Raw genomic sequence first — 24,310 nt, 5'->3', positions numbered from 1 at the left:
ATGTACCTCTCTGCTGCCGTCACAGATCACTGTGCTAGCATTGAGTCAATATGTACCTTATTCTCAAGCATGACGGATTACAGGCAAAGCCGTGCAAACCGCGAGCCTGGGTTTGCAACCAGGACCCCACATGGGGGCTCTGAACCCCAACATGGCCCAGGTTCATACGAGCAGAGTTAGGATCAGAGGCAATTTCGTTTCCGTCAGAGTGTTAGCTCGGGCGGATTTCCCGTCTCAGTTCTGCAGCGCTCGCTGGCCGAGAGAAAGTCGGCATGGGCTGCCTGTACTCCATACGATGTCATGAAGTTGACGGAACACGGCACTTTATTCGAGGTGAACATGATGCGCTTGAGGATGTACTAGAAGCTCTCGCTCAGAACAGATGATACAGCGCTGTAGCATACGAGAATACTTGAATACTGTCTCCGCATATGAGGACACAAGTACTAAAACGCTACTGTACTCCGTACATGTTATTGCTTCACCAGGATCCACGATGCCATCACATGCATGTGGCTAGCGCGTACGCAGAACAGATGCATGATGCGTGATCTCTTGCCCATACTGGACAAAAGAATAGATTAAATTAAAATGAATAAGCCGGAATGTAATGATAATCCCAGAAGCTCGAGATACAAGAAACGCAAGACATCATAACTGACCAAAGTCTCATTTCCCATCAAGTCTCTGGGCAAAATACTGCCTTTTAATAGCAACATGAGAACATGAGAACATGAGAAACGCTTCTATTTTTGGAGACTGGCGGGAGACAGGGTTTGTCAAGGCCAGGCGCTGATTGGAGGAGATGCAAGCGTCGTTTGTTTCAGGTTATGCGCGTGCCTACAGACCAATCACAGGGCTGCAACGGGCTGCCGTGGGGTAGCCGCCCGACGAACCAAATTTCATGGGCATGCCAACTCAAACCAAGATTTCGTGCATCTACAGAGTACTTCAAGTTACTTGAAAGAGGAGCAAGTTTTTGTACTCCGAGGTTGTATTTCGGCGCCGACATACATATTGTTGTTCCGAGCTCCGTGGCGGCTGCTAGGAATCTTATCGGGGACTTTCCTTTGCTATATCTGAAACTGGCAGCGGTCCTTGAATGGTACAGGCACAGGCGCTAAAATCTTGAGGCTTGGAGCAGGTCAAAGTACGAAGTACAAGAGCACATGGCCGCATTACCTAATACGACCTATTTGCGCTTAGCATACTTGCAATTTTACCCGATGTTTATCCTCTCCTCGCGTATAGCTCCACCCTCGAGCTTTTCCCTTCCACCTCCACGCTTTGGCGAGAGCCTCAATATTACTTCAGCTTGAGCGAAATTGACGAGCCCCAGCGCCGCACACAGCTTGCATTGGTCAATGGCTACTACTTGATGCGTGCAGTCAGGTACCTGTGACACTTTGTCCAAAGGTAGGAAACCGGAATACCTTTCTTCCCCCCTCTTCCATGATGAATCTTTTATTGGAGCTGTCTGAGCTATTGCTCTGATGAAAAATTTTAATTTACTTAATATACGATTCTAGCTGATGAAGAGACCCATATCATCCAATGTAATGCCTATGAAGGTTTTGATCGATTGCTGACGCTGTTTGATCAGGTACAGGTCAACTCAACTCACCGCCTGGAGCTTGAATAATGCCACATCTGTCGTCCGGGAGCACTCGCGTTACCTCCTCTCCTGGATAATTACCCAACATGGAGACTGCGAACGGTACAACAGCGGCCCAGAACGGGTCGCCAAATGAGAATGGGGACTACAAGCTCAAATTCTGCACTGTCTGCGCCAGTAATAACAACAGGTTCGTTTTACTATGCGAGGGTCCCTTATTCCATCGTGCTAATTTTGAATCAAGATCCATGGAAGCTCATCTCCGACTCTCCCAAGCCAACTATCCTGTGATATCCTTTGGCACGGGCTCTCTCGTGCGGCTACCGGGCCCGACCATCACCCAGCCGAACGTGTATCAGTTCAACAAGACATCTTACGATAGCATGTACAAGGAGCTGGAGGCTAAAGATCCTAGGCTATACCGTAACAACGGTATATTGAACATGCTAGGAAGAAATAGAGGCGTGAAATGGGGCCCCGAACGCTGGCAAGACTGGCCCGTCGGGGTGCCCAGATTGCAGCACACTAGTGATAGAGGCAGCGAGGGCACTGAAGGCGGGGTTGTCGACGTAGTTTTTACCTGTGAGGAGCGATGCTGGGATGCCGTCATTGACGATCTCCTCAATCGCGGCTCGCCATTGAATCGGCCGGTACACGTGATCAACATTGAAATCAAAGATAATCACGAGGAAGCCCATATCGGCGGGCAGGGCATCCTTGATCTTGCCAACTCCCTCAATGCCGCTGCCGCAGAAGAACGAGGCGCCATAGGGCCGGCTGCCTTTGACAGTGGAAGTGCGGCTGCTCGCGCCAGCTTTGACGAGCGGGTGCCGGAGATTATTGCCGCCTGGCAGGAACGCTGGCCAAATCTCCCATCGACTTGGACTCTGGCGTGGTTTTGAGTGAAGACGGGATATCTATCATTGCGTGCCTTTTTATCGTCTACCAGTATGTTGCTCATGACGACCAAAGTCGTCTTAGATTTGGCGTGGCGTTCCGGGGATTGGTAGAGAGTAATTGCTTCATTGTTGTTTGGTCCGTACGAGAACTGCCTCAGGATATCAGATCGAGAAGACACCGGCTGGGTAGGATGTGAAACCTGCAACCCATCTATGACTATATGATTCCAAATCACTTCTAATAAACATTGGCCAATGCTGCATGTTGGCATCGATCCCCTAGGCTTTTATATTCTAGCTACGATTGCAACTGGGTTTTACTCACATCATTGACCAAATACCCGTCGTATTGCATAATAGCAATCACAAGCTTGCCTCATCATCTACTCAACCGGACAATTACATGTCCTATGAACACCCCAAGTGAAAACAAGGTATCGCTAAGCTTTTCCATTTTCGATAGTAGCAGATGCTAGAAGAAAGTAGGGGACACTAGAAGAAGATAGCGAGACTAGAAGAACATCCATAGTGAGACGAGCAGATATTCAAGGAACTGCCTACCTACTAGGTATGCACTTACCTAGGTACTACATGTTGTTTTGCGAAATGGCCGACGGCGAGAAAATGTGGCGTTGATCCTCGTATATGCACCAACCCGCGTCTAGCCCGAGTGGCTTGCAGTCCTGTTGGGTGGCCGGCAACCGGATCTGCCAATCGACATCGTCCAATGCAAGATCTTGAGTGGCAGGTTCCAGATTGGCTCTTGACGAGATGGGATTAGCTGGTGATTGGAAGAGCGAGAGTCTTTCAGATCGTTGGTTTCGGGAGGCTCCCGAGAGGTGGACAAAGAACGTAATTTTGCCATTCAAGTCTTTGAGATACAGAGTAGACAGACCATGTCAGATAGCTACTTCACACGAGATTATAATTGAAGGAATAATACTCTTGAGCGCAGTGTTTTCTGCGTCTTTTTCATCTGTTCAATCTACTTTATTAAGTCGCGATGTTATTTATGGTAATGCTGGGAGCATGCGCGTCGTGTCTAAGACAGCACCACCGGGCGGATGAGCTCTGTCGGCGTCCGTCCACGTATGCTTTCACTTGTACGGAGTTCTTTTGGTCCCGACATCAGAACAGAAGCTCACTGTCGCACTGTCGCGCAGCATGAAGGTACCTGTTGTGCGGGGAGAGTAAGATTTGGTCACTCATTACAGAGTCGCAGCAGGCGGAGCACTAGCACTGGAAACGGACAACTGTTATTAGACCAAGGCCATGGATGTGAGCAAGGATGCTTTAATCTACGGAGTTCAGGCTGCTTCGATATGAGATTAGATGCGGGTTTTGTGGAATAGGTTGCGTACTACGTAGCACCAACTTATATTACTCCGAGAATCCTATGGTGCATTGATCCAAATGTTGAAGCTCGTTGTATGTTACTCTTCGAGCGTTTGAATCATATTTTCTACATTCAAAGTGAAAACTGCGCACGGCACGGATCCTCCATGAGCACGGTGCTTTTCCAGGGCACGGTTGATAATCACCGGAATCTGGCTGTGCTGTATCGGATTCTGGTGAACGCAAGGCCCCTGGTTGGAGATCCTGGGTCATGGAGCAGTATACAAGATGAAAATTAGGGCGGCTTGGGTGCGTATACTCGTTATCCATGAGGAGACACAAGGGCCGTTCAATTTCAGAGAGTCAGCAGAATTGCTCCGACAGTCCGCGTTTGTTGTCAGTCCAATAAACGTTTGCTCTGTACGGAGTAGTTTGATTAAAATCAATACTACGCTTACATACACATCCATAGCCGTATACTTGCAGTCGTTTCTCTGGTGCAAGCATTATGGAGGCCTCGTTCCTGAATCATAAAGCGAAAATCAATCAGTGGCCTCCAAGCCCCGATCCAGCTGTGGCGCCAGCGATTGCAGAGCAAATCAGAACCCGGCGAGACCGCAATTCAGGGGAACAAAGTCCACTCCCCCAGCTCTAGCCGAACGCCACGCAAAATGGCGTTGGCGCCATGAGGCGAGAGGCGAGGCAAGGCGAAAGACTCGCGTCTGGGCATTGCATTGCTATTGGCAGGGTGTTAATCCAGGCTGCGTAAAAGAGCACACGGAAAGCAATAGATTACCTATGAATATGGACTTTGATATGCGAAAAGTGCCGTGGACTAAACGCAAGGTTACATCTTGTAAGTACCTAGGTAGGATTGAAGTCGTGATAATACCGCGTCTCTTACTAGAACGTCTCCACAGTGCTACGACTTGTTAATCATGGCCTGCACACCGACGGTTGGGGTCGGTGGAGAGAGGCTATTCTCATGGCCCAGCAGACAGCCAGTCATGATGGCAGCATCAGCCGAAGCAGCCAGAAAGTCGTCAGCTCTTGGTCCAACAGCCACTGAAGACATCAAATGAACCAGACCAGCTGTCCCCCTGACCCTGTACAGCACTTGCACTGGACATTGATGCTGTACCTACGCCTGTGGTATCAGCAGTGCAAGGACCTGACCTCTGATACCTGCTGCTGGCCCATTTTATTGTTGCCCGCCGATCGATCTCTGCAGTCGCGTCAGCTTCTCCAAGGCCCTGATTTCCCACCGGCTTTTCTCTCTTCACCTTTTGCCCGCTTCTCTTCTTCTCCCACCCCCCTGGTCGCCTCAACTCTTAGAGTATCGTACTGTCTTTGCTGTCTCTTTCTTCTCATCCCAACCCTTCTCTATTATAGTCAGTCTACGGCAACTGAACACTTTGGCTCCCCCCCGTGCCAAGCTCCTGTGCTCTGTTTCCCTTCCCAACTTGTACTCGTACGGGGCTCTGTCTGGGAGAAATTGCACTCGACTCTTATTTGCCAACAAGGGCATAGCAGCTCATTTCCGCCTGCGCCAGATCTCTCCAGCAAACCTCCAAAGCCCCCCCCTTTTGAGACACCCCCGGACGTGTGGACAATCAGCCCTTTCGATTCGAGCTGGTGCATCCCTGCCTGTGCTCGCACTGCCGTTTCAAGCGCCGTCGCCAATTTTGCCTTCCTTCTGCGGCCTCACGCCACGTTCGTCCTTGATACAAGCTGCTTGCCAGGTATACGGAGTTGCTGAGTCGGGCGTTGTTTCGATACTACCTACGAAGTCCGGCATTGCTATTGAGCCTATACACGCACTCGTACTGTGCTACCTAGACTCGTCGTCGGTATACCTGCAAGTCCTGAGGACTCTCTTCCAGAGGCCTGCAGCTCTCAAAAACTGCCGGTGCACCAGTTGGCCCAAACGCCCTTCTAGCGACCTCGCGGCTACTTTCCAGTTCAGTTCACAACTCGCATTGATCCAGTCATCATCACCACACTCTCGCGGCTGGTCCAGTTTCGAGCCCTCCCAACGCCAACGAACAAGTTCAAACCTCGTGCCAACCTGCTACTGGATAGCAAGTAACATCGTCTTGTTCAGTAGGGGTGCCACACTGTGGGGAACGGCATTTTAGCACCGCGACAGGCGCTTTTGGACTGGTTCCGAGTGGCGTCTCTTTACACACGCACTGTCAGGCACGGGCGCAAACCACCAAAGCCTCCCATCTCGTGGCGTCTGAGCTAGCCGCTTTCCTTTCCCTCCTCCTGCTTTCCCTCCCACCATGAGCACCATCAGCGATCGCAATGCGCCGCTGTCCCCAGTTTCTGTAGGCGGAAGCGAGTGGTCCTTCTCACGGTACCAGGCCAACGACGACGGATCCTTTCCCAACCGCGGCAACCTCGTCTCGCCTCCCACCTCTGGAGGCTCCTCGGGAACCATGAGCATGAATGGCTTTCCTCCGGGGCCTACAAACACGGGGGGCCCGTCCCCGCCGCCCTCTGTCGGCCGATCCAGCAATGGCATGAACATGTACGCCAGGAGCGAGGCCGGAGGCGAGTCGCCAACCGCCGCCAACATCGACGAGGGCGTCCTCTCTGAGCATTACGTTGCCCTGAGGGTTTTCCTCACTTCGCGCGACCCAAACGCCAAGCAGCAGCCCAACAAGGCCCGCGACAAGCTGCTACGACTGTCCCCCGTCCAATTCTTTGAACTGAGTACCGATGTCTACGACGAATTGGTGCGCCGCCAGGCCGCAGCGCGCACTCCGCCAAATGCGCCCAACATGCCGCCAGCCTTTTTGTTACCAGAGAAGACGTTCCATCCCAAGCGAAACCAGGCCCGTCAAAGGCTGTCGTCACTGGGACCTCCTCGATTCCGAGATCTTGCCGCCGATGTGTTCCACGAACTGGAACGCAGATTCCCGCAGTTCGTGGGCAACGATATCCCACGGGGTGGAAGCTCCATGTCCAATAGAGGCGGCCCAATGAATCGCACAGGGACTCCCGTCAACGGCGAATACCCACCCAGATCACAGAGTCGCATGCGAAGGCCGTCCAATGCCAGCTCGATTAGAGGGCCACCGCCCATTGACCCATATGGTGTGCCTCCATCGCCCAGCATTCCCAACGGCAACTACGCTCGACCAATGCCGCGACACCCCACACAGAACAACACCATTGTTCCCAATAAAAGTACAATGATAGAAGAAGATGACGATGGTGCGGACGCATACGGAGGCGCAGATGGCCCTGATAATGGAGAAGTGAGTTTCTTCTTTTATTATTCAACTTGTGATGATGTGGTCCATGGTCTAGATTTCTAACTTATAATAGGCGGAAAAGAAGATTATCGAAGAATATGAGACACAAGTGAAGGATTTGAACGCCAAGATCTCAAGCATGGAAGAAGAAATAAAGAAAAAAGAAGAGGAAATGAACAGTTTGCGCGATAACCACCAGTCACAGGCTGCAGCAAAGGACGAAGAGAAACAGGAGTTGGCAGATGCCCGCTCAGACCTCGAAGGAAAACTGACAGAGGCAGAAAAGCTCAGCATCTCGCTCAAGCAAGAACTGGAGCGCATGCGCGAAGAACACGAACAAGAGACCAAACAACTTCGGGAACAAGTTCGACAAAGCGTTAGCATGATGTCTTCTACCAGTGTAAACGAGGATCTGCAGCGAGAAAATGACGAACTGCGACACTCTCTCCAGCAGCAGCAACAAGTAACGGAAGAAGTGCGAGCTGAAGCCCAGGAGTTTTTGCGCGAGATGCGGCAGCTTTCTCAGCAAAGCGGTTCCACATACGAGAAACAGGCGGCGCTTGAGAAGACCATCGAGCAGCTCGAGAATGAGGTTCGAGATTGGAGAGAGCGCTACGCAAAAACCAAGACTCAGATCAGGAGCCTGCGAGGTTCTTCCGCCGGGTTCAGCGTGGACGGAGATTCCATCAAGCTACCGAGCGACAATACTCTGCTGGATGAGAATGGACGAGTCAGGGATGTCCACGTTACCAAATACCAAATGGCCATTGACGAACTCTTGCAAAAGGTCCGCGATGACCATCCGGAGAACGTCATTGATGCCATGAAAGGGGTCGTTGTCAGCGTCCGACGAATTACGAGAGACTTGGACGAGTCCGCGCCCCGTGGAAGTGAGGCAGCTCAACAGCAACAGGGAAAGCTCCGGGCCCGGATTTCCGCCACCGCAAACCACTTGATTACCGTCTCCAAGAGCTTTGCCGCAAGCTCTGGTATTACACCAATCTCTCTCGTCGATGCAGCGGCGTCACATCTCACTGTCGCCATTGTTGAGATCCTCCGAGCAGCCAAAATCCGACCAACCCCTGCTGAAGAGTTGGAGGATGAGGAGGACGGAAATGCAACACCCATCGACTCCAGCGGCTTCTTCTCCCCGCGCAGCGTTGCTCGGGGATCAACCACCCACGAGGGTCTGCCTCCAGCTCCTGCTTTCAAAAATCTTGCCAACATCAGGGCGAGCATCGAATCTTCGGCCTATAGCCCCGTCAACTCTCCTCGGACATCCATGGATGCGTATGCAAATGGGGCAGCCAATGGACACGGCGAGGAGCATCACGACGGCCAAATCGAAGGTCTGAAGGTACGGGCTTAGGGCGACGCCTAGTTTTGCAAAAGCAAAAACAAACCAAAATACGACCCACAGGATGACTGACGATGGCCCAGACGTACCTTGAAGATCAAAACGCCCTGTTAATACCCGACATCCATAATGTGGTCAACTGTGCCCGCGCGGATGGTGATATCCGCCAAATTTCTACACACGTTGGCTCTGTCAATGGCATCGTGAGTCGCATTGTCTCGGAAACCCAGAAATATGGTCGTGGCAACCTAGTAGTTCGCCTAAGCGACTGCCGGGACCACCTTGTCGAAGCCAACCGTCGAGGCCAGGAAATGGCAGATTCGGAAGTCGAAGAAAAGCAATGGAAATCTTGGACCCAGACGCTGCCACCGATTGCTTTTGAGATTGCCCGGGAAGCCATGGAACTTGTTGAGACTGTGGAGGAGCTGGCAGCGGCGTCACAAGAAGAGGATGATTTTTCATGAAGTTGACGAGCTGTCATTAATCATTAATTCAAAATACATGGCTTTTTTTTTATGGAGGAGAGGCAGGAAGGAGCCCCTTGAAATTTCAAGGATCATGGGCGAGTTACCCCCAATGGTGTTATACTAGATGCTTCCTTTTTTTCGATCTTGGCGTCACTCCTCCCCGTGTTCTTTTTCTTCCTTTTTGGGGGTGGGGAGGAGTTCTCAATACCCCTTGTGTATATGCTTCTTGACAGCAAAGCTTTGTTTGTTGTTTCCTTTTTATTCCACATGATATGGAATGGCTTGTTGCCAGGTTTTACCGGGGTTGCGGGAAAGAAATGCCCTGACGAAGTTATGCAGTCAGGAGAAATGTGCCGGTTTGGCTTTTGCGATATAAGATGGAAGATGAAAGCATCGGCGTGCGGGTGGAGGGGGCTGGACAGAGCATTGTTTTGTGCGATGGGAGGGGATTAGGTTTTCTGGCCTGTATACAGAGAGAAAGAGTAAATACCACGACGAATTGAAAGCTGGTTTTGTTTCCTGATAATATTTTTGCCTCTTCTTGATCATGTTTCCGCTAGTAGTATATCGTTGTTGAAGGAGCCAGGGGCAACATGTGCCAGGATTCATTCTATAAGCCCTTTGAGGATCTCGCAAGATGCCCAACGCATACATCAGCCTACACGGACATCGTCACCCACACCGGCTCTGCTACTTAGGAGTCGAAGTCCATGATTGCGGTTGTAAATTACTGAACAACACACCGCCCGGCTGGCCGTTCTGCCGAAGTATAAATATCGATCCTCGCACCTGCAGCATTCACGATCTTCCCTTTCCTTTTCTTTTTTTTTTCCGTAGCAAGCTACCTTCATCCACTCATCAACAACATCGACAAGGGATGGTTTTTCGTTAAGCCAAGCGCCGCCACGAAGCCTTCGAACCACCGGGCATGCAGGAACAACGTCGAACCATACTCTTAGGCGAAATGGGTTCTGTTAAACGCGCTCTACCCCGGAAAGCTCTTACAGCATTAACAAGAGGCAATAAACAGATTCACCAACCACATCATTTCTGATTTCAGTGCGAATTACTTCGAGCACCACCCTTGTCCAAGTCGCAACCGAGCTTGCCCCCGAGCTCGTACGGAGCTGCCTTCTGTGAGCCCTGAACTCCTTGATGACTGGGACTGGCTTGATTCGCCTTCTTTGCCGACTGTGCCTCTTCCCGCAGCCAGTCTGTCTGCCACCGACAATGAGCAGCAACCTGCCACGAGTCTGACTCTTCCCCTGGCATTGTCCTTGGTGATAGGTATAAGCAGCCAAGCGGATGACAGAAAAAGGAAGACCGCAAAACAGATACGTATATACATTTAGTAATATAAGCACCTAACCACCTTGTAGAACACCTATTCAGCCAGCAGCCAAACTTTATTATATAAATATTATAGCAGTTATTAATATATATATATAGTAGCAGCTACTAGAGAAATATAGATATAGTAGGGAAATGTAGATGTAGTAGGGAAATGTAGATATAGCAGTAGGCGTATGGTTCACCTCTTCCCGGTCTTGTTTTTTCTGTCCTCCGCTCGGTAGCCCAGGCAATTTTAGTGCCGCTGCTGACTACAAGACTACAAGATAGCACAGTAAAGGTCCAATTAACTTACCGAAATTCCATCTCATCTACACTGCGTCTGTACACCAATTAATGCACGTCACACAGTCCTAGGAACCAACAAGAAAAATCCCAGGCTGATGAGTGGACAGTGTGCCAGATCATGTAGCACAGGGTCACCTCCATTGTCTTTTTCCGTCGTGTTACTGTACTCGTAATAACTCGCCCAGACCCCTGGACGGATCCCCCGCGTCACGAGAACGGGATCTCATCCTAGAAGGGCAACTAATCCCTGTTCCCGCTCTGGTGGGATGTGGACGGGACGCAACCAGACATTGGCTCGAAAGTGATGGCGCGTCCACTAAACAAGCAAAAAAGATCAAAGGCAAATGCAAGCAAATGTGAGCAGCACAAAGCATACAAGTCACAGCTAGGCCCCATTGGGTGCGTTGGTGAACGGATTGGCAAAGGAGAGTTGCCGGATTCGGCTTCTGCTGATGTGCAGCATTTGCGCTACGCCTGACCGAGTATTCGTACATACACAAGGCCCTGCTTTTCCTTGTGTGACAATGAATTTCGTCTCGTGAACGGCTTGCGGTGTTGGTTCCCATGGCTATAGCCATATTCTCGAGAGTCATTTCCACCTCCGGGCTTCCCCAGCAATGCCGGCGAGGTACATCCAGAAGAGGCAGCCGCAACAGGTGAACGCAGGTACCCTTTCTAACACCGTCGGCAAAAATGAAAACGCCCCCAAAGAGCTATTGCCACCACCACCTGTTTTTTTCTGCCTGGTTCTTCTTTTTTTTTTTTCCCTCCCCCATGGGCGTTTCTTGTGCTCAAACTCTCTTTCCCCCAATTCCCTCTCCTTTGTACCGATACCCTTGGCCGGCCCGAATTTCCCGCTTGCTCCTCGACGTCAGCCTGGTAGCTGGTACCTGCCTTAGTCGTGCGTTGGAAGTTCGAAAATTTTCCATACGATTTGATTCCATGCTTGGAGGCTTTTTTGATCTTTTCGCTGACTCTTTCGACTTGCTTTTCCACGAAATCTTACATACTAAAAGAACGTCTTTTATTCCATCGTCCTCGAGAGAGACATCACGCCCTTCATCTTATTCGTCTTGTTCTTCCTCATCTCCCTTTTTTGGCATTTTCTCTCCCTCAAAACGACGAGGCAGACTCCAAATCGATAATCCATCTCCTCTGCCTTCGATTGGATTCCCTGCCCCGTGTTTGTTGGACGCAGCTAGCCGCATCTCGTGGGGCGGAAACCTCCTCTGAGGGCAGACTGTTTCAGAGCGGACAGCATCTATTCTCTCCATTGCTGTGGTTCCGATCATTTTCGGCAAGCTGGGCGAGCTGCACAACCAACAGCACGTTTCAGTCTTTGCATTCTTGGCCGACTCGAGGCCTTTTCTTTGAACGGCGGTTTTTTCTGCGTCTGTAGCCGTCTTCCGTCGGAGTCCCCGAGGAACCCTGCCGCCCGCCTTATAATCCTGGCCACACACACATCCAGTCGTTGCAGGGCACGCTGTGGGTACTTTGCGCCGTGCGATGGAGGCAGAGCCTCGCTGCGAGACCATTTACACGACCAACAAGGTGTCTATTATAGGCGCCAAAGGCCGCCTGGAGGAGAGCCCTGCGCAGATGGATGCCCCTCTGCATTCTCCTGCGCCGTCGTCATGTGCGCCTCCTGAGAGGGGCGCCGAGCGCGCTGCTCAAGATGTGGCAGAAGAGTGTCCACCACAAGGCGACAGTTCAAATACTGAGCCTGTCGCTCAACCAACTGAGGCTGCGCAAGAGCAGCTTCCTACGTCCATCGACAGCCTCACATCGAAAAACGCCGCACCTGTAGCAACAATGGCTGCGACCCTAACCCTGGAGGAAATACCTCCAACACTGGATGTAGTTGAGGAGCCAGCGCAAGCTGTGACTTCGCAGCTGCAAGACGAGAACCCAAAGCCGATTGAATGCGCTTCTCCACTGCTGGTACCAGAGCTTCTTCCCGAAGATGAAATTGATTTGGTCAGATTTTGTAGCTCCTCAGAGCGCTACAGCTCTCCAACTACAAGAAGTAGTCGAGCCAGTTCGCCTCTGAGCGAGCCAGACACGCATGGAATCGCATACTCATATGACGGTCCCGTTGGCCATCAAGTGCTGCATATCCGACCGACACCCGAGCAGTGGGCTGATTTCCCTGCTCTTCTCTCTTTCGCCCGAAGCCTTCACGCTGAGCTAGACGGATGCTTCAAAATCGTTCTTCCGGAAGAGCTCCAAGAGCCACTCCCAGAGAAAACATCGCAGTTCGCCCCTGCCAATGCCTACAGAATAAGGCAGATCAATCACAGGACGTTTTGGCAGGTCAGCACTGTACCAAGCGATGGCTCCTTTTCATCTTCAGAGCCAGATGGCGAGCTGTCGGGTAGCGTGGAGGAGAAATTCAAAAAGCTCAAGACGCTCTTTAATAAGAGCAAGGACAGGCAGATGCGGAATGTGCGATACCGAGTCGATGTCCCCGCGTGGACTGCCAAGCAAAGACTGGAAGCTGGAGTACCAGAACGAAGCCCAATTCATCCTTTGGCAGGCGATAAGTTAGACAAAACAAAAGCCATTATTCCAGGAATACACACGCCCTACGTGTACGAATCCGCTCAGCACTTTGGCGCAACGTTCCAGCTCCACGCCGAAGACTTTCGCTTGTCGTCTCTGAATCATTTATACAAGGGCCGCAAAATATGGATTGTGGTTCCTTCCACTGCTGTTGATATTGCTGAGGAGGCATTGAATAGGAAAGGAAAGTGCTCGCAGTTCATGCGTCACAGAGCCGAGTTCTTCTTTCCTGAGAAGCTCAAGAAAATGGGCATACCATATCGAATCGTGGACCAACGGCCAGGAGAGACGATAGTCATATTGCCGGATGCTTACCACGAAGGATTCAGCACGGGATACACCTTGGCCGAGGCCAAGAACTATGCAGATCCGGACTGGACAGCGGACACTTATCAACCATGCGAGTTAAGTTGCCAACTGTTAACGGCGATACCCGCCGACTATATGCGACCTCTGCGAGAGGGAGAGGACAGACTGGATCTGTGTGCTGGCTATAATGTAGTCAGTGGCGACCAAAAGCAACTACCTCAGCAGCCTGTGGGGGACGTACAGTTGAATGAGTCTGTGGTACTGGATTTGCCGACAAGCTCCACACTCAAACGACCAATGGAGAGTGCCATTTCAGACGAGATAATTGCCAAATTCCCCAGGCTCGAGTAAAAGTCTATTTTTTATTCTATGCGCAGATGATTAAAGGTCTTTATCGATGGCAGCCTCTTCTGAAGGGATGCTAGGCTCTATTTTCTTTCCCTATTTGAAACATTTTGGGGTTTTATTCCAAATGATGACATGACATGGCAACGAGAAAAGCAAAGGGGCATCTCCTGGGTGGGAAAGAGAGAAACTGGAAGCGAGGCAGTGGGTTGATTTAAGGAGTAATTCGGGTCATGGCATTTGGGAAATACAGCGTTGGGTTGGGTGGTGGAGTTTCTGCAATGGACATAGATATGGGATGGTTGGCGTTGAATTTAGTGGGAGAATCACGGTTCTCTCTTTTTTTGTTTTGGAATACCAATTTTTCTTTTTTAAGCAGCATATCTTGAACTAGGATGATATACTGGGACATGACATATGGGAGATGAATATGGGCATGACAAAAGTGCTTAATTAAAGATGATGTATTCATCTATTTTCGTCTACATCCCCTTCTCGTCTTTCTATTTCTTCTGTCTTGTCCTCTTTCTTCGTTATTGCATTAGTTTCGTAATGAAATCCATCCACGTAGAATAATTATATAAGTAAGACATGCAACCCAACGTTATGCTTCATAGATTCATGTATCAATCACGTCCTCATGACCACCAGGATCACAAAGTATCACATTTCACACGTCGCTCCGTTTCATCTCCTCTCTCTTTTTAGAATCCTCCGCGTCTCTCCTGGTTCTGTCGAGCCATCTCATCCCGGAACGCATTCCTAGAACCCGTAGTGTTCTGGTGCTCAAAGTTCTCGTGAATAGGCGTTCCAGCCAGACTTCCCAGAGCCTCGCTATCACGGCGGTTAGGGAGGGGCGCATCGTGGTACTCATCACCGAGGTGGTCGTCGGCGTTGTGCAGCTGAATGCTGCCAGCATCCTTGTGCGAGCGGAAGATGTTGTTGCGGCGGGTCTTGCGGCCACTATAACCGTGGCGCGAACGGCTCATGATGTTGCCGAGCTCGATGCGGCGGGCCTTGCGGTTCCACAGGAAGAGGCCGACGACGATGAAGACGATGCAGCCGAAGGCGACGGGCAGGGCGATGGACAGAGTCTTGCCCTTGGGGACCTGGGGCTCGGGGTTCTGGGGCAGGCCCGGGGGCGCAAAGGCCACGGGTAAGGCGATGGAGCTGTTCTTGTCGTTTGTGCCGCGGGGGGCGGCGAGGAGGGTGATTGTGATATTGTTGAGCTTTTCGCCCTGGAGCATGTCGGTCTTGACCTCGAGGGGCCAGAAGCCCCAGGAGGCGGGCACGCGCTGGTCGTCGAAGGTCTTAAGCTTGACCCATTCGTTGCTGGTGCGGTTGAGGTAGTCCAGGCGGACGGTGATTTCGTAGGTGGAGTTTGACTTGGGGACTGACGTCTTGTTGTAATAGTCAGGATCCCAGGTAACTATGTATTAGATAGGTAGTCAATTAGCCCATCTGTCCGTTGTCTCTGTCTCTTTCAATGCCATTTATTTCAAAAACTCACTGTAGTAGATGCTGCCCGTCGTCAGCGTGCTGTTCTTATAAGGCGTGCAGAACGGAGCGTCCTCGCCGTCCTTGTTGTAGCACCGCGAAAAGACACCATCCTGGTTCTTGGACGTGGCGGTGGGATTCGGGGGCAGGCCCGTGCTGGTGAAGATGTCGCCCCAGCTGGTCCATGTGAAGACGGAGGCGGTGATGTCGTGCGGCGCGACGTCGACCAGCGTGGGCGTGCCGCTGACGGTGGTCATCTTGGGCGTGACGGTCTTGACGGGCGTGCCCTCGTCGCCGACGGTGACCCAGGGAGCGGTTGGGTCTGCTCGAGGCTGGAGGTGGTTTGCGCGACGAAGCATCTCAATGTTCAATTGAGGCTCGGGGGTGGCCTTGGGCATTGCGGTGGCGGAACCGCAGAGGGCGGCTGCGGCGCCGAGGATCGCGATGGCGTGCATTGTGGTGTTTTGATGCTTCTTCTTTCTTTTCTGATTTTTCAAAATACGAGTATGAAATTCAAAACCTCAACTTGTAGACGCGTCGAGAGATGGTGTGGGCCGAGACAAGAGGAGATTATTAGTCTCGCGCCGTCCAGCTAACGAATGTGATGCAATTCAATTGCAGCAAAGACGCAGAAAAAAAGAGAGAAGAAAGACAACAAGATACAGGGAGAGGAGAGGGAGAGGGAGAGAAGGAAGAGAAGAGGCGGAGGAGAAGAAGGAAAAAGTTAACAGCAAGGCACGCAAAGTTTCACCACTCATCCAGCCAAGACCAGCTTAGTACGGAGCTTCTCCCGTTGCATTGCATATCAATTGATCCGCAAGATACTCGTTCCTGTCCATACAAGCAAAAAAGGAACTTTTAGCACGGCGACTAAACCCGCCAAGCTCACAAGGTTAATTCAAAGCGTATTGCCCAAACGGGAACAGCGAGGCTTTTTCTCGACGCTCTAATTTGATGGGCGAGCGAGGCGAAGAAAAGACGAGACAAAATGCCGCTGCATCTTAAGCTTAGCGTTTGACTTGTCAGTTGGAGTGGAGCAAAGCGTGAGCATGAGGAAAAACAGAGGTTGAAAAAAAGGGGTTAAGCTTCGTATTGTTTTCTTTCTTTCCAAGTTTTGTTCTTTTTCTTCTAGCTTCTCTTGCCTTATTTTGACAACATGCGGTGAACGATATACACCCAGAGAACCATTGCTCTATCTCTCTCCCCGCCTCCCCTTGTATCAGGTTTAATCCATGCAATTGATAGCGTAGAGCAACAAAAGTTCGGTTTTTGCCGTACTTGGCGCACGAGCACCTGCATTAGCTAGGGGGTCTTACCGAAGCGATGCTTCGTAGCGAGGGAAATGATTCAGTCAGTTCTGTTTGCTGCAAATCATCGATGCCTATCATGTGGTTCGCCAAGCGTTGGGTGAGAAAATATGATGCGCATCAACAGGCATTCCATTGATTGACAATGATGTATCTTCAAATAATACAACATATTTACTTTATTCAATCGCTCACGATTGCAGTCACAGTCTCAGAAATAGTAGAGCCGGTGTGGGTGACGATGTCCGTGTTGGCTGATTTATGCGTTGGGCATCTTGCGAGGTCCGCAAAGGGCCCATAAAAGGAATCCTAGTTGCCTGGCACCTGTTATCCCTGACTTTTGCAGTTTTTAACAAAGACTGAAACCTCCAGAAATACCATCTTTGTACGAGTCATGTTTCTCAAGTTCCACCAAACCGACTATGGGGGAATTGCCTATCATACGTGTATAGCATATGCCTATACTGCTATGTAGGGAGCGTCTTCGTCTTGAACATGGGCATCTTTATTCATTATTAGTAGCTAGCAATGTCGAGCTTCAGACTATCCGCACGCATCTTCTAGTTCAAATGCAGTATCGAGTGAGCATCATCCTTCTTAATTCCGCTCCTTAGTATATCCCGTCTTCCTGAAATGGTCTTTGTCCTTATCGACCGTTGAATCATATAAGCACACATGTAGACAGCCTTTGCCGAGGCCTTGGCGCAAGTTCTTCCAAAAAAAAAAAAAAAAAAGTTTGTGATTCGAATCGATAGTCCTAAGTGTGATAACCATCTTCTTGAACTTGATTGAACAGTAAAACAGAATCGATCAGGGTACATTGTCAATCTATGAGCTGTTAGTCTCTATCGTGAGGTTTCTTTAGCGGAAAGATGGACAACTCACCTTTGTTTGTCTGGATAGTTTGCGCACTCGGCAGACAACTTCTCAACTGGCACTGCTTGCCATAGCCAGACTCATGGTCACTGGCTATCTAATTTCGTCAAAGGTCTTCAAATGTTGAATCCCTGCCTCACACTTAGATAAGATGCTGGGCATTTATGGCGTTACAGTACGGATGGGCATTCCGTCATCACAAAACTCAACGGCCCGTCCCTTGCGCTTGTTTGCGCCGCTGCCCTGGATGTCAATTGCTCCGAAATACTTTGAAAAGGCGGTCATTTCGTCTTCCAGTTCCACCTCCTCTGAGGCGGACGAGAAGATGTCGTCATCGTCGCTGTCTTCGAATACTTGGCTATGCATGGACGTTGCGATCTCCTTGCCTTTTCCCATTGGGTCCGTGAGTGTCTGAGCCTGCTCGTCTTGCCATTGATAGGGCTCGCCACCTGAGAATCCAGCAATCTATTTTGCAGATATGCATTAGACTCGACCTCACTCGAATAAAGTCATGTGAAACTTACTGGGTTCTGGATGACTTGCGACGCAGACGCTGCAGACGCCTCTAGAAACGACTCGCGTCTCTCGCTGAACCTCACCACGGGCAGCTTCTTGAAATACCTTGCCGCAAACTCTGCCTTTCTAGCCTTGTCCTTTGCTTCCCATTCTGCACGAGCCTTGGCCAGAGCAGCAGCTCTCGCGGCGGCAACCTTGGCGCGCTCTTCAAATAGTTTAGCCGCGATCTCGGTGCTTTTGCACTCCTGGACGGGGCATTCGTAAGGTGTCATCTGGCGCTTGATTCGCTGACGCTTGTCTTCTGGGAACATGTCGCATTCAGAAGGGTGCTGAGATGGGAGGCCAAGAGCGCAGCCCTGCCTGAGGAGCATTCTGTTCTCGCCGCAGCGGTCCCAGCTGTAGTGCTTCCAGTAGCCGCAGTATCTGCACTTGACAATGTACTCTGCACACATCTTGATTTTCGGTTGACAATGTGGGCAATGGCGAATATTCAGTGGTGATGGCTTCTTGTTTCTCTTTCTCTGGTATGCAGTGCCTCTTGGTGTAAGGAGTGATGTGGGTTGCAAAGTATGGGTAGAGGAAAGTAGGGAGAGGAGGAGGAGGAACTTCTGGGAGGCGCACTGCTCTAGTGGCTTCAAATTCAACCTTCAGAAAGATACAACGAACTTCGTGGCAGAATAAACTGCCAAACCGCCTACAGTTGTCGACCTACTGCCTGCAACGGCTGCTTTACAACACCTAAATCTGTCGGCCAAGAGACAGTCAAGTGCTGGAAGAGATGCCCTAGGATGCCTGGCAGTAGACATATTGGGGTAAAATTTGGCAGAAAGTACCAGTCAACTGCAATGCAGCTCACTTCCTCTTCACTTTTGGTTGCTTGGCAAAAGAGATCGTCAATGGTAGATGTTCGCGTAGTAGCCAACTATAGTTGGGATGAATTTGCGTGTTTGCATGCATCCCACATAGTGGTCAACTGCAGTGAATAAACGATATTTTAGTATCAATCTATTAATGGAATAGGAAGAGCGGCAAGCAATTATTCTTTGTTCATTTTCCCTTGACAAAATACCCAAATCCTGGCCAGAGTCATGGTATATCAGGTGCCCTTCAATTGTCTATCTCCTGTTCCAATTCTCTTGTTCACTTCTACCTACTATATAAAGAGCTGGTTCTCGAGTTCAAATAGTCACACGGTATCTAAAAGCGGCGCATGACAAAGATGCCTTAGTTCAATTTTTATATTCCCATCAATGGGTAACAGTTCCTCAAAGGGATTGTGTTGGGCAGCGTGACTTATTTCGGCCAACCTACCGCCTTCTTTGTTGCATTAACAATGCCTATTTGCAAATGTCAGAAAATATATATTTAGTCCACTTGGTCTTTGTCTTCACTCTTGAGGGTCTTGGTCTCTGCTTTTCGTGGGTGAATACTTTACGCGCTTCTCAGCAAACAGAAGCCAGAATATGATCTCTTTCGTATCAGCTAAAAGTCGAAGCAATACTAGCTCAATCGACAATGAAGATGCAATATGCCAAAGATTATCCCGTACCGGCATTTTTCATCAATTTTAATTAACGGAAAGACTATAACGACCTCTAGAAGGAGAGAATCGTTGGCGATACTTGCTGAGGAGAGTCTTCAGGCAGGTGTTTCATCAGTAAGTATGTGAAATATCTGGTAAAGTTAACATGTATTATTCCATAAGAAAAATGAATAGAATATCGTCTAAATGAGCTAATAAAAAAAAAAATTGACTGCATCCTATGAGCAATCAACCAGTACATCGCCTCGACAATCTCTTGTGTCTATTAATCTCAGATTCGAAAAGACAAAATAAGAGGACCATCAAGTAAGGCAAATCCTTTCATTCCCAGAACCAACAAATTCCTGATAACCCGGAATAAATCTTTGGTCGCCACAACTCTGACTAATTGCAGAGAGGCTGGCTGCCCTTCGGAGATTTTTTCCCTCTTTAATTGATGACGACGGCACAGCACAGTCAGACTCCGGCGATAAGGAATTTTGCGGGCGTTGAATCCTTACGATTCTGATTGTGTGCCGAAAACGACATATCTACCCTAGCCGTCCATGCAGGATGCTGGGCCACAGCCTCGTCCTTGCATGCCTTTTAACTTCCAGTATAGGTATGTCCTCCAAATCCCATATCTGCTGATACCAGGACCAGGTCTACGGAGACGTGTGGAGCAAGGGCAAATCCCACGTCGGTTCTGGCCGAGAGCATCACGCCAAAGGACGCCAAAGGCAACTCGTATACCCGCAAGCCGTGGCGGAACGGCGCAGATCGAGCCTGGTAATGCCGACTGAAGCCTCGTCCCCGCATTGTTCATGCAGAGACATCCTCTGCTAAGGCCCGGGTGTATCCCGTAGCTGGCTGATCGTCCGTTGATCCCTGTAAAGCACACTGGCAAGGGCCTCGGTGTCTGGCTGCGGTCGCTCTCAGCGTCAGCCAGCTTCTCGTAAATCTGACGGAGACAGCCGGTGTCCAATCTCGAATCCGAAACATCTATATCTGGTCCTCCTAGCCAACTCTTTGCCCAGGCGGTTTCTAGCGGCAAAACGAGGCCAAATGGCGGCTGTAGCAGGTAAATTGCCATCAGGCTGTGGCTCGCATGGTAGGGCCAGCCAATGCCTACATTAGGATGCGCGTGTGTGTGGTTGGGTTGATCACAAGATATCCAAAAAGGAAAACATACATGAACATACATGTAGGGGCGCCACTACCACGACGATACCCTGGTAGATGGGAGGATTGAGGGAAACCGGGAAGTTTTGATATGGAACCAGGGCCTGCAGCCGCACTTTGACGCTGTAAGTCGAGGCTGGGAGCTCTCCCTGGGTATTTCTTCTCGCTTCCCAACTTTCTTCTTCTCCTCCTTCTTTTTTCTTTTTCTTCTCTTTTCCAGCCATCGTTCCGCCAAAAAAGACACACACAATTATTGTGTGGCTTCAATTTTCACCCTCCCCTGCTTGTGGCAAAACTGAGGCACAGAAGAGGCAAATGATTTATACGCAAGGTATATCCAGACGAAACCCTAGCAACCAGGCAGGCTACCACGAGGCACGCACCTGCTCACAACCGTGAGGAATACCAACCTCTCCTCTATTCTTTTTTTTCTTCTCCCCTTCATCACTCTTGAACCCAACACTTGTCCTGCTTCCCCTCTTCTATCCCAATAGCCAAATCCCCCAAATCCTTTCCAATGCAGCCGCCCATTGAGCCGATATGCAGCATGAATGTCTCGTGCTAACAAGGGCCTTCCGCGGCTGCATAATAACGAGCCAACCGGCGGCTGAGCTTCAGAGAGGGGGAAAATGACATGGACGAGATGAAAAACGCATCGGGACTCTTCTTCCCCCTCATCAGAATGGTGATTCTATCGTTCGTCGTTTACTCATTACCATATATGGATATCTACCTATGCTTATGCCATCCCTATGCCCTTCCCTTCCCTTCCCTTCCCTTCCTTATTCCTATACAACGCCAACCAGAAGCTGATGTTGGCCGACATGGTCCATTATTAGGCGAGAATTACCATTACCCTTCTTCATTATCCGCCGTCCGAGCCTCCCAACTCAACTTTGAACTCCCATCTTCTCCCGCCAATCCCTTGCCGCTTGGGCAATCTGCAAAGCCGCAGCTTCGATCCGCCGTGCTCGTTCCAAAAGACTATGATCCCTGCGCGTACCGGATGGCCTCTTGAGCTGGGCAATCATCTCGAGTACTGCCATGTGGTCCACGACCTTGTCCGGGTCTCTCATGCTCTCGCCTCCTCGATCTCGGCTCCCTGACACGGGAGTCCTCCTCCCAGATGCATTACAAGCGTGCTCGACCCCATCATAAAGACAGTTGCTACACGGCCCCGTCGCCCCCGGCGCTTGGACGATTCCTTCTGGTGATACAACGCACTGGGGAGAGATGCCTTGCCCGGCACGGCAACGGCTGCAGCGTCGGTTGCTGGTGTTTTGCTCTATGCCCCTCTCGTACATCATGATTGCTTCTGCCACTCGAACCTCGGCGAATGCAGGCTCTTCCCGCCATCGCCATCTCCCCCATCTGCGGACGGTAGGAAGTGGGCTCAACGCTTCGATGAGATACGACCACGGCCGCGCAGAGGGTGGCACGGACACGTCGTCAAAGACGCATAGGGCGTGCATTTCCCTCATGGCCAGATCACCTGGGTCGTCCGGGTGGTCGCTTGCGTGCCGCTCCAGTCCTCCAGGCCAGCCTTGTATTGAGGGGCCATGATCAGCATCATTGTCGCTCTCTTCCGCATCGTACTCCATCTCTAGTTGGATCTGATGCATTGAGCGGCCGGCAATGACAGCTGAAGGATTGGGCATTTGGTTGTCGAGGACAAGGGGAGGAAGCTTCAACGCAGAGCTGCGGGCCTGGACACCTGGAGCCGCCATTGCCATTGTCGTCGGCACCGCATCACCTGTAGATGGATCGTTGATGCTCATTTTCACCACGGCTCGGTAGAGAGACTTGCGAGAAACAACGGCTCAGCAGGGCTCACGGCGCATGTTGCTCCGTCACACATGTGGCAGGACGACAGCCCCAGACCCGAGAGACGACAAGACACCACAAGATGCTGACGCAAAAAGGGAACAGAAGAGGCGACCTCGGGGGACTGGGGCATGGTCGTGTTTTTAACCTATTCAAGAAAAAGAGGACGGAGCACGGCAGCGAGGTATACTATGTACCATTTTGCCGCTCTATTGGCCTTGGTACACGTTGGCTAGCTGTGGCCCTGCACTCCCGCAGCTGCTGGATGCGCGTGGGGGAGGGGGTATGATATTAAGCTGGATCCAACTTGACTTTGGGGCCCGGGAGACCAACAAGCTATGAGCAGACTCCGACAGCTCGGCGATGCGCCCCCCTTGCCGGACGACTACCGCTGGCCAGGGCAAGCAGAGATTAGGTAAGTCTAGAGTAACGAAAACAGCTCCCCAGGCACGGCTCCATCCGAGCAAGGTCCTGGTCCCGCCGATTTCTCGCAGCTACATCGCGAGAATGGGAGCCGGCAGCCTGTTTTGGGGGCCGGCTTTGGGCGTCTTGCCAGCCCTTTTGGGGACTTGGATGGGAGGGAGGGGCACCAGGACAACTACAGTACGGGTACAGGTAACAGTACAGTATGAAGAGGGAGAGGGAGAGGGCTGGACAGGGAGAGGGAGAGGGAAAAAAACGCTCCATTACCCCGTACTTTGCCAGGCGTCCAGCCGTCTCTGGGTTTTCGAGCTTGTGGAGCCTCCCTCGACTTCGAAGGAGCAGCGCGAGCATTTAACGGGCGCCCTTGTGCATATGTATGCTTGCCCTTGGCGGAATGTCACATCCGCCGCTTCATGGAATTGGCCTGTGGTACAGGTAACACTTCAGCAGATGCAATGTAAGGCCGACTCGAGGAGCTTGTGAGCAGCTAGCAGCACTCGACTACAGGTCATGTACAGACGCACGCCCAAACAAATACGAAGAAGAAGGGGGCTGCCGATTCGGATACAGCTCAGGCTGCCTCTCCCCCGCATTCGGTCCTCCTCTTTCATCTATTTTCTCCTTGGGCGATCACCCTCCCAGCTCAGCCCACCTCCCCCAAGCTTCCGTCCCCTCCCGTACCCCCGGTCTAATGTCGTAGGGGGATCCGACCGATCGCATGGGATCCACGCCTACTAGCTACAGGAAAGCTCCGTGGAGCAACACACCTGCTGGACTGCGTTAACTGGCACAGACAATGGCTGACGGAGTGGTCCCGTGGGACGAGTTGGCTGTGTGGGGTAGCAAGCGAAGCTTTTTTTTTCTTTTGATTTTTTTTCTTCTCCATGCTGCCCCATGTATGTATGGAGTCTGGAGAGAGTACAGGTACGTACCTCTATGAGGTGAGAATGGCCGTTTTTTATGCCGGCTTTTATGCAACGCCAGCCGTTGAGCCATTCTCTCTTCCGTGGGGGGAAGCGGATCATGCCTCGCTACAGTATCTCCAGGGTCTGCCGTGGGGGGACGAATCCGGCCAGAAGCGCGGCCACTCTTCACGTCCACGTTACTGGTGCTCCGATACCGATATCTGGGGATGCCAGCCATTGGTGTAGTGGTGTTGATCCAGGTCGGATCGGTGCTCGCGGTGTGGTGGTATATATCAGGCACTGCCCCCGTTGTGTGCCGCCATGTTGATGATAAAGCCCCCATGTAACATTTTGAATTTTTGTTGATATAAACGCCTTTGCTGTTTAATCTCTGTCTAGCTCTCCTCATATTCTGGCGATAGCGCTCCAGGAGGGAACGCTCTTCTTGTTCACTAACATCCATCTAAC

At 50.9% G+C, this 24,310-nt stretch overlaps 6 protein-coding genes across 6 annotated transcripts; 3 read left to right on the top strand and 3 right to left on the bottom strand.

Moving 5' to 3' along the window:
* Positions 1-1,701: 1,701 nt before the first annotated feature.
* T069G_03752 (ssu72-like protein domain-containing protein) lies at positions 1,702-2,517 on the top strand (the record flags this gene model as incomplete). The annotated part of the gene is made up of 2 exons (XM_056170962.1): positions 1,702-1,805; positions 1,860-2,517. 2 exons carry the CDS (start codon positions 1,702-1,704, stop codon positions 2,515-2,517), a joined length of 762 nt encoding a protein of 253 aa, XP_056031854.1.
* Positions 2,518-6,134: 3,617 nt separating this feature from the next.
* Positions 6,135-8,933, top strand: T069G_03751 (spa2 homology domain (SHD) of GIT domain-containing protein; the record flags this gene model as incomplete). The annotated part of the gene is made up of 3 exons (XM_056170961.1): positions 6,135-7,115; positions 7,186-8,469; positions 8,553-8,933. 3 exons carry the CDS (start codon positions 6,135-6,137, stop codon positions 8,931-8,933), a joined length of 2,646 nt encoding a protein of 881 aa, XP_056031853.1.
* A 3,147-nt stretch (positions 8,934-12,080) lies between these two features.
* Positions 12,081-13,796, top strand: T069G_03750 (jmjC domain, hydroxylase domain-containing protein; the record flags this gene model as incomplete). Its single annotated transcript, XM_056170960.1, has 1 exon — positions 12,081-13,796. The coding sequence occupies one exon, from the start codon at positions 12,081-12,083 to the stop codon at positions 13,794-13,796; it is 1,716 nt and encodes a 571-aa protein (XP_056031852.1).
* Positions 13,797-14,494: 698 nt separating this feature from the next.
* Positions 14,495-15,742, bottom strand: T069G_03749 (uncharacterized protein; the record flags this gene model as incomplete). The annotated part of the gene is made up of 2 exons (XM_056170959.1): positions 14,495-15,219; positions 15,301-15,742. 2 exons carry the CDS (start codon positions 15,740-15,742, stop codon positions 14,495-14,497), a joined length of 1,167 nt encoding a protein of 388 aa, XP_056031851.1.
* Positions 15,743-17,632: 1,890 nt separating this feature from the next.
* T069G_03748 (uncharacterized protein) lies at positions 17,633-18,438 on the bottom strand (the record flags this gene model as incomplete). Its single annotated transcript, XM_056170958.1, has 2 exons — positions 17,633-17,935; positions 17,995-18,438. The coding sequence occupies 2 exons, from the start codon at positions 18,436-18,438 to the stop codon at positions 17,633-17,635; spliced, it is 747 nt and encodes a 248-aa protein (XP_056031850.1).
* A 3,142-nt stretch (positions 18,439-21,580) lies between these two features.
* On the bottom strand, positions 21,581-22,468 carry T069G_03747 (uncharacterized protein; the record flags this gene model as incomplete). Its single annotated transcript, XM_056170957.1, has 1 exon — positions 21,581-22,468. The coding sequence occupies one exon, from the start codon at positions 22,466-22,468 to the stop codon at positions 21,581-21,583; it is 888 nt and encodes a 295-aa protein (XP_056031849.1).
* Positions 22,469-24,310: the final 1,842 nt, after the last annotated feature.

This window comes from Trichoderma breve, chromosome 2, assembly GCF_028502605.1.
Source record: "Trichoderma breve strain T069 chromosome 2, whole genome shotgun sequence".
NCBI classification, from domain to species: domain Eukaryota; kingdom Fungi; phylum Ascomycota; class Sordariomycetes; order Hypocreales; family Hypocreaceae; genus Trichoderma; species Trichoderma breve.
The sequence above is the reverse complement of the archived record's forward strand: the minus strand, read 5'-3'. Positions and strand labels throughout refer to the sequence as shown.